Here is a 12,292-nt window from a genome sequence, read left to right as displayed (position 1 = left end):
TATAATCTTCAAAGTCTACTGGTCTTCTGCAAACCCACATCACTGCAGGTTTGGGTATCACTCAGTGATGTTTTTACACAATACATAAAAGGGAAAATTTAAGTGAGAATCAACTTGCAGGACTCCATCAAGCATGGGCATGCAAAGCACCACACGTCAGCCCCTGATTCTGGTTCCCCATGATGCCTGCCTGTACTGCCCCCAGTGGCGGTGGAATGAACTTACCATGAAGGTTAGGAGATCTTCCACTGCAGTCTGAAGACTCGGCCGCTTCACACGGCACACCTTGCCTCCTTTTCCTCAAATTTCACCTTGATTTCATGACACGTATGCACTTGAAAACCGTGCAGTCTGTGGACCGTTTGTACAACACACAATTCTAACATTGTGTCATCAGAATTAAAAAGAAAATGGATTGAGAAATCACAAATTAATAATTGCCACAGTGCACAACTGTAAATAAATTGGCAATACATTTGGGGATGTATGAAACATTTTCCCAACGGACAACATAACCAGGACATTCTTGATATAATTCCACCAGCCTAAGCTTACTTTCCCAAGAGCAACACTCACCCTCCCTTCTGAATATAGCCTACGGTTCAAGCCGGGAGTTTAAGTTTTCATTTGCATAAAGTCAAAAAGTATGAACTAATGTTACTCCAGGGAGCCAGATTTCAATAGGAACACGACATCATCATTTCAGAAAAAACACAGCGACACAGAAGGATACTGGCATAGCATTTATTAGTGAAGACACGGACAGTACATATCAGCTGGAAGCGTTCCTCGAGCATCGAGACCCATCGTCAAGACCGGAGAGTGATGACCTGCAACACCTCATGCGCTTTTAAATGCATGTGAACGTACAGCCCCCAAAAAATACAACAGCACCATCGGACAGAGAAAACAAAACAAACAAAAAAATAAAGGGGCATCTGAAACGTCAGTTCACAATCACTGCATTCCAAATATTGGCAAAGGGAAATGAAATCGTAGACGGTACAATTTGGAATTTTGATTCAGTAGAAAAAGGTGCACTTACATCTTTTAAAACCTTTATGAATCAGCAGAGTTATGAATTGTAAAAACAAATGCCTGTTTTTTTTTTTTTTAAATGTTTAGGCAGATTATACTTTGGAACTGTGGGTAATGACATCACAGATTCTGGTGTGCTGGATATCTGCATCCCAGCCCTGGTAAGCGATCACTATCTTTATTTTACAGCTGCTAAATGTGCTGAATCCCCATTGCATTTCTTCCTCGTAGCTAGTTTGTTAGGTACCCAGTGTAGATTCAGTAGGCTTCTGTGACATGTGCAATGAAGAGAAATCTAAATAAATTTTCAAGGTCTTATTCAGGAGTGGAGCAGACCCACAAATAACAAGCACCAAATACATGACTGAACTAGCTGCTCGTCTCTATGAGCTCTTTCTGCCTTTACTGAGCAGACTGTCGCAGTGTTCACAGGGACGCGGATCCGTTCAAACCTTTCTGAAGCACCAAAAAAACATACAGTGTCCCGCAGTAGCAGGAGTGAAAATCTATTATATTGCTCAGCTGACCAATGAAATGTTCTTTCAGCTGCTACGGTTTGCATGTTATACTGATATTTGGATATCTTATACAGCTGCTATCATAAGGCAGCTCATACTGTATCTTATACAGCTGCTATGATAAGGCAGCTCATACTGTATCTTATACAGTTGGTATCATAAGCTCATACTGTCTCACACATTTCCACAGTGAGCCTTGGCCACACATTTCCTCATGAGTGTGTCTTAGATACACATTAGACAAACAACATTGCTTCATCATAACATCTTTTTTTTTAATCTACTGCCTTTCGGTGGGCTTGAAGAGGGAAACTGCACTAGACTGAGATGAACTTAAAGCCCCAGTGTTAAGTGTTCTACCCACCCAAAGGATCTTTTTTTTTCTCGTGTCAAATTAATAGAACAATTAGTGGAATATTTGTTTCATTATGTACAGCACACATCGGTGTGAACAAAATTACATGTAACTTCCCTACAATTAAATCTCACAGGAGACAATCATTGTTTTGAGATCAATCCTTCACTTGCGTGGCTAAAGGTAAAGCCAGCTTCTTAAAAACGATGCAAATAAAGTTTCCAGTTGTTGGTAAAAGAACAAAAACATTTTACGGTTACAATGTTTTCAGAAAGACATGGAAAAGGGCCAAATCAAATATTTTTTCCTAGTTTTGGACTGATATAACAACACACCTGCAGTTCAAATTTTTCACAGGATTCAAGAATTTGTTCATTTTCTCTCAATTGGCAGTCAGATTTATGGTTTTATGACAATACATTTATGAAAATAACATTAAACCTGATCACCAGGAAACCTGGAATGATATATTATAGGCAAAATAGGAACTTATCTAAAAATATCTAAAGAAATACTAATAGAATTCACATGCTGAAACTGTGCATTCAACATTCCATGATCTTGTTAAAAAATGAGTATTTTATGACTGGATAAATTAACAATGTGGTAGTTATAACCGCCACTAAAAAACTGCCAGAATTTGCAGTTATATATACACACCGGCCATTATAAAGCTATTTATTATTACGAGGACCAAAAACCCTCGATTCATATATATTTAATTTTTACATATTTATATAAAATAATTACAAAGGAGGGGAAATGCCAGAAAAGGCACCTGTCCTTGTTATGGCCTGCAGTCTGACGCTGTGTATTCTCCAACAATACAGTTCAAGAAATTAATAATATTATAGATATTTTTGGGTTTTCATACTGCCATTGGAACTTGGTAGTTTGGGTCTGTTACAATAAGGTAAATTATTAGGTAGACATAAAGTTTGTGCAATGTTTCAAATATCCAAAAAATATACTGGATCCAAAACTTAGATTCTGTTGATCGGTTCATGATACAGATAAAAGACACACAGTAGGTTGTATTCATGCACATGTGCTTTCTGACACTTTCCACAGGCTTATATTCAGCCAAACTATTCACTCAGCTAAAGGGTCAGCCAAATAGTCTTGAACCAAAGAGATAATTATGCCTTGTGGCTCTATACACTATAATTGGGTCATTGTTCAATAATGGAGAGGTACCCACTTTAAGCAAACCTTTAATCCTTTTCATTTTCCCAAAAGTGGAATTAGTTCCCTGGGCGTAGAGTACAGGTGTAATTATCTGGTTCGATTATCATCGCTTGATTTTTCTTTTCTTTCTGAAGGTCACATGTTATGTCCAACAACGGCTCTGAATCGGTTCTGTAGCCCATGGGTATCACACACTGAGGGAAGCACACTCAAAGTGAAACTGGTTTTCTGCTGTCATGATTTAATAAATAAGGAAATGTCTCTTAGTTACGGGTTCTGTTCTGCACCTCATTTAAATGTGCAATCGGGTTAAATGTCCTTAGCGGCGTTTTGGATCTGTTTTCAAAGCAGACTTTTAACAAAGTTCTGAGAGAGAATACTAGGAGTAATACGCAAGTGAACTCTGAAATGAATAATGTATTTTACCACAGTATTCATCTTCAGGGATGAGGATGGTGATTACTGTTTTTGCCAAACGTATTGCTCAGGCTGTGCGCTGAGACCTGGTTTCCAGTACGCACTTCATATAGCATTGTGTACTGATGGAACTCTGCCTGAACCAGAAAATATATCATGCATATATCATCATCTTTCCCCACCTTATTTGTAAAAGCTGTAAAAATGTGTAAAAATTTTCCCATGTCCTAAAGATTATTTCACATATACTGAAACGGTCCCTGTAGTAAAATACACAGTCACTGCTATTACAATCATTCCAAAAAAATAACTGAAAACTCACAGCTGAGTGGACGTTGCCATAGCACCAGCGTGAAACAGTGATGTCATAAGAGATGCTTTGGGTGGCCAGAGTACCCAGTGCTCTGTGGGAATGCCTGAATCACAGACAGAGGGTCTGTCCTGAATCACAGAGCAGAGCGTCTGTCCTGAATCACAGACAGAGGGTCTGTCCTGAATCACAGAGCAGAGGGTCTGTCCTGAATCACAGACAGAGGGTCTGTCCTGAATCACAGACACAGGGTCTGTCCTGTCTGGGTCCTGTTTGCTGAAACACTGAGAACAGACTGTACAGAAAAAAGCACCATGAGAGAACGTACAGTCCCACGCACAAAACCGCCGTTCCTCAAACAGACCGTCCCACCCCTCGGTGGGGTCGTGCCGAAATGGAGAGGAGCTCCTGCTTCGTACCACAGCAGACGGATGAAAGCCGGGGTGCGTGTGGATGGAAGGGGGTTTGTGAGACCCTGTCTGGGCTGGGGTGTGAGCTGTTGCCTTAAGTCCATCGGAGGAGGGGTGCGGGCGGGGCTTGGGCGGGGCGTGGTCGCCATGGTTACCCCGCGCAGGTGATGCAGCACTGCTTGCGGATGGAGCTGAGATCGCAGCGGCCCAGGAGCTTCAGCTTCTCGCAGAAGCGTGTGGACATGCTGTCCTTACTGCACCACGGGACTACAGGGGGAACAGGCAGGAATAAACGGCCCATGCAGTAATATAATAAGTACTACAGATATAATGGCGGGTAGACTGCCCTACCTGGTCTCCTCCTGCACTCCCTCAGGTTGCACTTGCGGAAGCTGTCGGGCCTCGTTCTCTTCTCACACTGGCTGCCGCTGTCCCCGAGCTGCGGCTCGCCGGATTGGCCCACGCACCGGACCACCCGGTGCTGCACCCCTCCCCCACAGCTCGCTGTGCACTGGAAACACAGCACAACAAATACACATTAGCACCGCTAGGTTCTTTTGGAATGTTCTTTTTTCAGAATTCCAAGTCAGTGTTCTAGAACCCCATTGTTTGCAATAACCAGCAGTGATTGTGACATCAGCATTAGAACGTTCAGCTGAGCCTGAGCTGGGATTTGTGTAAGTGCAGGTGAAAGAGAGATTTAAATCATCTGCCTTCCACACTCTAAACTATCAAGAATGTGCATGAAGATGATATATGATCATGATATATATGTGTCACAGCTTAACTACACAGCACACACCGCCTCTGCCTCACGCTCTGCTGCTGGGAGTCTGACCCTCCTCTTACGAGCACTGAATCTGCTCTGAGAGGAGGAGGTGATGACTGTTCTGTTGCAGCATGCTCAGTCTCCATTCCAGCTGTCACGACAAGTCCTGGTGAGAACCAGCTGAATGTGTTTGTGTTTCTCTGCAGAATCCGCACTTAAACTGGCCGGGGAATAAAGTTTCAAAATAAAAGTAGCGTGCTTTTTTCAGTAAATAAATTTTAATAAGAGAATTCAGTAATGTGATCTATCCCAAAAAGAATTGCCTATGTGTGCATGTTACTTTTTCACCTTCAATCTTAAGCAATGTATTCATACTTATATTGAAAAAAACTTCAATAAAACCATTCTTGTGATTATCCAGAGTGAAAACAGTGATTTCAGTTCAGTTAAATACATGTAAACAGCTCTAAATGAATGGAAGACACACAGAACTATCCGCAAAACTACAGTCAGCCATAAAGGTGGATTACTACTGGTACCAATTTTGTTTATTTTATAAATAGCTGACTACAGGCTCAGCCACAATTTATATAATCTCCAGAAGTTCCCAGATGAATCATCAGCTGAAGGGTTTATCTTGAAGGGAGATTGTGAAGCATGCAAAGATACCATCAGTAATGGTGAGCATGTGTTGTAGTGGAAAATTGGCTTAAAATTGAATGTTTATCAAACTTAACGGGTGCTTTCTGGAAGGAGAAGCAGCCTGTCATCACAATACACAAATCTGAAGACAATGACCCTCGTTTCCTGCAGTTTAAGGGCTTTCATTTGATAAGAAGTTGCAGCAGACAATCGATACTGATGTGATTTTCAGGAAGTTCCAGACAGTTACTGTCCTTCAGTTTGTCAGTGAGACGTTTGTGTTATCAGCGTATCACTGCTAGGTTTATGGTTTATGCATAAGCACACCGGAGTGGGAGAGTGAGCAGAACTCATGCAGACCCGATCAATACATCGATCAGAAAGGCCAGACTGACAGTTAGTGCACGCCAGAGTGCAATGGGAAGGACACTGAAGAGGCGAACTTCTCAGACGATATGCGCTCTGCGTCTTCCCTCTCCGTACTAACGCGACCCGAGCGTGTAAAGCGGCTCGTTTACACTCACGCCCCGATTCCTCCGCTCATCTCACCTCCTCCCAGTCCTCCGTCGCCCACTGGCTGCAGCGGCGCTGGCTGCAGGCCTCTTTTGCTGTGGGCGCTTGACTGGCGGTGACCCAGCGTTTAGCTCACTCTGGACATGTGAAGGAACCAACCATTTTTAGGCCCTCCCACATCTTGGACACTGCAAGAGCGCAACATAGGCCCCCCACATTACACTGAAGATCGCCAGACAGTAGGCCCCCCACATTACACTGAAGATTGCCTGACAGTAGACCCCCCCAAATTACACTGAAGATTGCCTGACAGTAGACCCCCCCCAAATTTACACTGAAGATCGGCAGACAGTAGACCCCCCCAAATTATACTGAAGATCGCCAGGCATCTGCAGTCAGTGTCCTCACAGTGCACATTCTGCACTGAATCTGCACTGAATAAACAGGTCATTTATCTCCCTCCTCTCTCTGTGAGGCTGTGAATACAGAACACGTAACAGCTGGTGAAAATCGCAGAGCTTGCTATGGAGGTGCTGCTCGAACTGGGGAAATGCCAGCAGCTGCCAGACTAGAATTTTAATGCATTATAAAGATAAGAAATGTCTTCTCAAATGTAAGAGGAAAGCTCATTGTTGCACTGAAATGTGGCCATATAAAATAAGAACATGTACTTGCTGTATTTTTTTTGTTCAATTCTACATTGGCTAATCTGTTATGTAACAGATTTGTATTTAGACTTGGTATTTAAATAAATAAAATGAAATGTACTGAAACAGAAATACATTTTAAATCCGTTCAGACTGAAAAAGCCCTGCTCTAGCTATTGAATGAGGTGTGCTTTGTTAGGGCTGGAGTGAAAACCTACAGGATGGTAGGGTTTATCACTGCTGTAGGACTGGGGATAGGGTTAGGAGACCGAAAGAGTGCTGGAACATGGGACGCTCGCTGTACCTGGCCCCAGGGTGAGGTGTGCCAGTCCAGGCAGGGCAGGGGGGCACAGGGCAGGGAATTCTGGGGCTTGTAGGCCAGAGCCTGGCAGTGGAAGGGCCGCAGCGGCCGTTTGCTCTGGCTGTCGATGCACTGCACGTCCCTATGCTTGGTCCCGCCCAGACAGCCTTCTGGACACTGCGGAGAGCCAGGAACAACCAGGAACAATGTTCCCATCTTTAGGAACACTGGGCAACTGGTCGTGGAGGTCAGGAGCTTCAGAAATACGCCCCAAATGAGGCTCAGTAACTCTGCATACTGAAATGATTTCACAAGGGCGATACTGATCGCCATACCACGCATTCCATTTTTACAGCTATTTTTAGTGTTCCTGCACTTCAGCCCTGACCACTACCCACTTTCCCTCTTGCTCTCCATTCTGTTTCCTCTCTCTCCCTCTCTCCTCTCTCTGTCCATCCCTCTCTCTGGTCCTCCGCTCACCTTACTCCAGTTCCCGCTGTGCCAGGTGGCACAGGGACGCAGCTGGCACCTCCGGGCCGGTTCGGGCATGTTGAGGCTGGCACAGTCGCTGTCCCGTTCGGAGCTGCAGGTCACCGTTCTCCACACGGCACCCAGCCCGCAGGTGGTGGAGCACTGGAGCAGGACAGAGAGGATGCTGGGAATCCATCGGTTTTAAATCACACACAGCCGGATCTCACCGGAAGAGTTCACACTTAAAGACCAGACAGACTTAAAATCCAGAGGATGGTTTCTGCCCCTACCTCACTCCAGTTCCCAACCACCCAGGAGACGTCTGCCATGGCGGTAGGCTTGGGGGTGGGCCTGGCGGTGGCCTTGGCAGTGGCCTTGGAGGTGGGTTTGGCGGTGGACTTGGCGATGGGTTTGGTGGTGGACTTGGCGATGGGTTTGGTGGTGGACTTGGCGATGGGTTTGGTGGTGGCCATGGCGATGGGTTTGGTGGTGGCCTTGGCGATGGGTTTGGTGGTGGACTTGGCGATGGGTTTGGTGGTGGACTTGGCGATGGGTTTGGTGGTGGCCTTGGCGATGGGTTTGGTGGTGGCCTTGGCGATGGGTTTGGTGGTGGCCTTGGCGATGGGCTTGGCAGTGGGCCTGGCGATGGGTTTGGGGGTGGCCTTGGCGATGGGTTTGGCAGTGGGCCTGGCGATGGGTTTGGCAGTGGGCTTGGCGATGGGTTTGGCGTTCGGCTTGGCGGTCTCGTAGTCGCTTCTGTAGTTGACCGCGGCACCCACCCGGGGATGGTGCCCCTTGGGCAGTGGGCTGGCACTGCTCTTCCTAGGGGGCACGGTGGTGCTCCTCAGCCCAGTTTTTAGGACCCTCACGGTTGGGTGAATGACCTCGGGGGTGCTGCCCCTCTCCGGCGTGCCAGGGCGAGAGCGCTGGGTACCCCTGGGCCCGCCCCCCCCGGGCCCGCCCCCCCCGGGCCCACCCGCGGGCCTCTGCCTCCACTTAGTGTCGGGCTTGATAAAGGGTGGGGGTTTCGGGGCAGTCCGTGGGTACTGTCCCATCGTCCTCAGCGTACGGTGGGTGCTGGTGTGGGGCGATGAGGTCGTAAAGGTCACCGTAGAGGTAGCTCCCGTTTTGGGTGTGGTCACCGTCCGAGAGGCCCGAGTCGTAGCACCGATCTCCACCTCGTCCTCTGTGGCAGCAGTGGCGTGGTCGCACCCAGGGGTGTATACGGTCTCTGGTTCCGACAGCAGGAAATTGGGCGTGCTCCCTTCTTCCTCCTCCGTGACACCCGTTTCTCCGGATCCCCAGCCGGCGGGACTGGGAATCGGGGTGACCCCCCCCTCGTCCACGGCCTTGGGTTCCTTCACCACAATCAAATTAAACTCATAGTCCTCAGGGTCAATGATGTCAGGAGGCGGGGATGGGGACAGAGAGCGGGTGGGGGTGCTGGCAGTAGGGGTGGAGGCAGGGTTGGTGATGGGGGAGGTGCCAAGGTTGGTGGAGGTGGTTGGGTAGGTGGCAGGGTTGGTGGTGGGGGAGGTGTCAGGGTTGTTGGTGGTGGTGGGCAAGGTGGCAAGGTTGGTAGTGGTTGACGTGACAGGGTTGTTGGTGGTGGTGGTGGGGGAGGTGGCAGGGTTAGTCGTGGGGGACGTGGAAGAGTTGTTGGCAGTGGTGGGCAAGGTGGCAGGGGCGGTGGGTGATGGTGCCACAGTTGAGGAGGATTGATAAGGCCCCCAGGGCTGCGTTTTGGGGGCCAGGGTCGTTGCCTTGGGGACGACCCTCCACACCTTCTTCCTGGTGCTGGAAGGGCAGCTCTGCAGAGCACACAGGGACTTGGAGCGGGGCTTGCTGGTGATGTTGCACCTGACTTTGGGGGCGGTAACGCAGGTGACCGTCCGAGACCTGACTCCTCCCCCACACGTCACAGGGCACTGAACAAGAGAGCAAAAACCCCGAAAACAGGAACAAAGGTGAAATACACAAAATGCACCGTGTTAAGAAACAATGCACAGGGATTTAGGTAAATCGGGCCAGAATGGAGCTCACCTCTCCCCAGGAGCCCACGGCCCATTCGGACCCGCAGGGCAGGTCCCGGTGGCACGGCACCACGGGTTTGGGTTTGAGGAGACTCCGGCAGTCCCCGGGGTTCAGGACGCGCTCCTCCCCCCCGACGGTGCGGACGCACAGGACCGTGCGCTTCTTCACCCCAGAGGGCCCACAGGTGGCCGAGCACGGCTGCCATCCCCCCACCCACCACCTGGGGGCGACACACAGAACATGGAGCACACAGCAACACGGTAAGACACAGCAACACACAGTAGCACGCGATAACACATGGCAGCACGCGGTATGGTTTGCTCGATATGAAAATAATTTGGGCTCTAGGGTCGGGAGGGCTGGCAAGTATTCAGCAGTTCTCAGGGGGGCTGCAGGTTGTACTGGTTTTGGCTCAAACCTTAAAATCAACAACCCATTTAGACTTGGGAAACCAGTCGATGTACATTACCTGTGCCATGAATCTCTTTAATAAATAGCAGAAGTTGGAATTAAATGGCTTTGCTACCCCTCCGTGCCCACTTCTGGGGTGGAAAATATGGGGGTCATATGTGCAAAATTTAAAGAAACTACATTAAATTTTTTTTTTTAAGAATTAGGGAATTGGCTGATGTTTGACGGATTTAGGCCAACCATTCATTTCCTACAGCATGGCTGTGATATGTGGCCTACCTGGCGGGACAGTCCATTTTCTTACACCTGCGGTGTCTGTCTTCTGGTCGCTTGTCTGGATTACAGAGGGACTCTTCCACCACCCCGACCTCAGCTTCAAAACACCGCACCGGCTGATGCTGGAGCCCTGTGATTGGACAGCGAATAGACCCTGAGACACTGGCTGCAGTAACTGACAGCTGCCACTCACACATACACAGCGTATAGACTCACTACATACATTTCCCTGTAAAGTTGAATCACTAATACAGTTAATGTAGGACCGGATAAATATATATTCTGATATATATGAGAAGAAAGACAGACACACATTACCTGCCCCACAGGAAGTGCTGCAGTCGGTCCAGGCCCCGAATTTCCACCTGTACTCAGGTGGGATGACCTCGTTGCCTTTCTGGCGTCTCTTCTTGATGGTGTACTCGTACCTGATGCCCGGGTTCTTCTCCTGATACAGCAGCTGGACAACAGGGTGACATCATCACCTCCAGAGACCTATACTCTATATTATAATGTATTGCAGACTTTGACAATATGTTTATCAGTCTTACTATGCTTACACATACTTCTGGAAAATTTCTGTGGGTATCTTTATCTTGAAAGCAGAGGTATAATTTGTCCTGCCTAGTGTTTCATACATACAGAGCAATGGGTTTATAGAGCACACTGCTTACCTGGATCATGATTGGCTCCTTGGTGGGCCCGGAGGAAGTCAGGTTCTCCAGGTTGCCTTTCCGTTCGTAGTGGAACATGGCCCCCCCCGCCTTGTAGTCCCCGTTCCACTGGATGATGTAGCGCCCGTTCAGGTAGTACTCCTCCGGGTCCTGCCCCCTCAGCGCCAGGAAGTTCCCCGACTCCTGGACCTCCTGCACCAGGATGTCCCGCGCCCCCTCCGGGATCAGGCCCACGTCCACATAACCTGCAGAGCAGGGGGGGGGGGGCAGGGGTGAGGGAACGGCGGGACATGCCCGCGGGGGGGTGGGGGGAGGGAGGGGGGAATGACTAAAAATGACTCACTGGGGGAGACGAGAAAACCAGCGGTCACCCTTACCGTAGCCCTCCCCCCCGTCAAATTCTTTGTGGACCGTCTGGCAGGTGGTGCCGTCCCCCAGACACACCCCACATCGGTCCTCCATGGCGTTGGAGTCGATGCCGTAGTCACAGCCCACATCCTGGAGCCACGTTTCAGGAGAGGGGGGCAGACACAAACGCACAATAAACCACAACGCACAAACACACAGAGAGAAATGTGCACGGTACAGATCATATGCCTCTTCAAAACCCTTAAATGCCACTTCTTAAAGCAATACAAACAGGGAGAAACATGTCAGTTAGACACTACAGACACTAAAATAAACTAAAAATATTGTCCTTACTTCAATTTTAGAAGACCAAGGGTGCAGTCACAGTCACTGATGTGTACCATTGAAACAGTTCAAACCTGCTTGCCTCATAAAAGTAAGCCAGTTAGCCTTGATAAGAGAGGTGGAGAGAGAGAGAGAGAAAGAGAGAGAGAGAGAGAGGTGCAGAGAGATGCAGAAAGAGAAAGAGGCAGGGAGAGTGAGGCAGAGAAGGAGAGAGAGGTGGAGAGAGAGGAGAAGAGGAGAGAGAGGTGGAAAGAGAAGCAGAGAGAGAGAGAGAGGGAGGAGGCCCGTTGGCAGGCAGAGAGGAGAAGAGGAGAGAGAGGTGAAGAGAGAGGCAGAGACAGAGAGAGGAGGCCCGTTGGCAGGCAGAGAGGAGAAGAGGAGAGAGGGGTGAAGAGAGAGGCAGAGGAAAAGAGAGAGTAGAGAGGAGGAGCCTCGTTCAACGAACCCTAAATGAGACTGTTGAAAGAGATCAAACAGGGAGAAACATGCAGTTAGACAGCTAAGACCTGAAAAAGAGAGAAAGAGAGTGCCTTGGCGCAAGTTTTGAAGACAAGGGTGCAGGGCAAGTCACTGAGTGTAGCAGATGAAACAGAAACCTGTTGCACTAGAAGAAAAGTAAGCAGAG

At 48.3% G+C, this 12,292-nt stretch overlaps 1 protein-coding gene across 1 annotated transcript in view; it reads right to left on the bottom strand.

Moving 5' to 3' along the window:
• Positions 1-730: 730 nt before the first annotated feature.
• Positions 731-12,292, bottom strand: part of adamts12 (ADAM metallopeptidase with thrombospondin type 1 motif, 12) — a 34,755-nt gene continuing 23,193 nt past the window's right edge. The window contains exons 14-24 of the mRNA XM_064353230.1: positions 11,352-11,472; positions 10,975-11,219; positions 10,619-10,760; positions 10,304-10,430; positions 9,623-9,833; positions 7,870-9,507; positions 7,589-7,741; positions 7,026-7,285; positions 6,197-6,269; positions 4,588-4,747; positions 731-4,503 (exon numbers count right to left, since the gene is read on the bottom strand). Coding sequence (XP_064209300.1) covers positions 4,388-4,503; positions 4,588-4,747; positions 6,197-6,269; positions 7,026-7,285; positions 7,589-7,741; positions 7,870-9,507; positions 9,623-9,833; positions 10,304-10,430; positions 10,619-10,760; positions 10,975-11,219; positions 11,352-11,472 — 3,246 coding nt within the window. The 3' untranslated portion in view covers positions 731-4,387. The remainder of the gene's footprint in view (positions 4,504-4,587; positions 4,748-6,196; positions 6,270-7,025; positions 7,286-7,588; positions 7,742-7,869; positions 9,508-9,622; positions 9,834-10,303; positions 10,431-10,618; positions 10,761-10,974; positions 11,220-11,351; positions 11,473-12,292) is intronic.

Source organism: Anguilla rostrata, chromosome 10, assembly GCF_018555375.3.
Source record: "Anguilla rostrata isolate EN2019 chromosome 10, ASM1855537v3, whole genome shotgun sequence".
Classification (NCBI taxonomy): Eukaryota; Metazoa; Chordata; class Actinopteri; order Anguilliformes; family Anguillidae; genus Anguilla; species Anguilla rostrata.
Note: the sequence above shows the minus strand (reverse complement) of the source record. Positions and strands in the feature narration are given on the sequence as shown.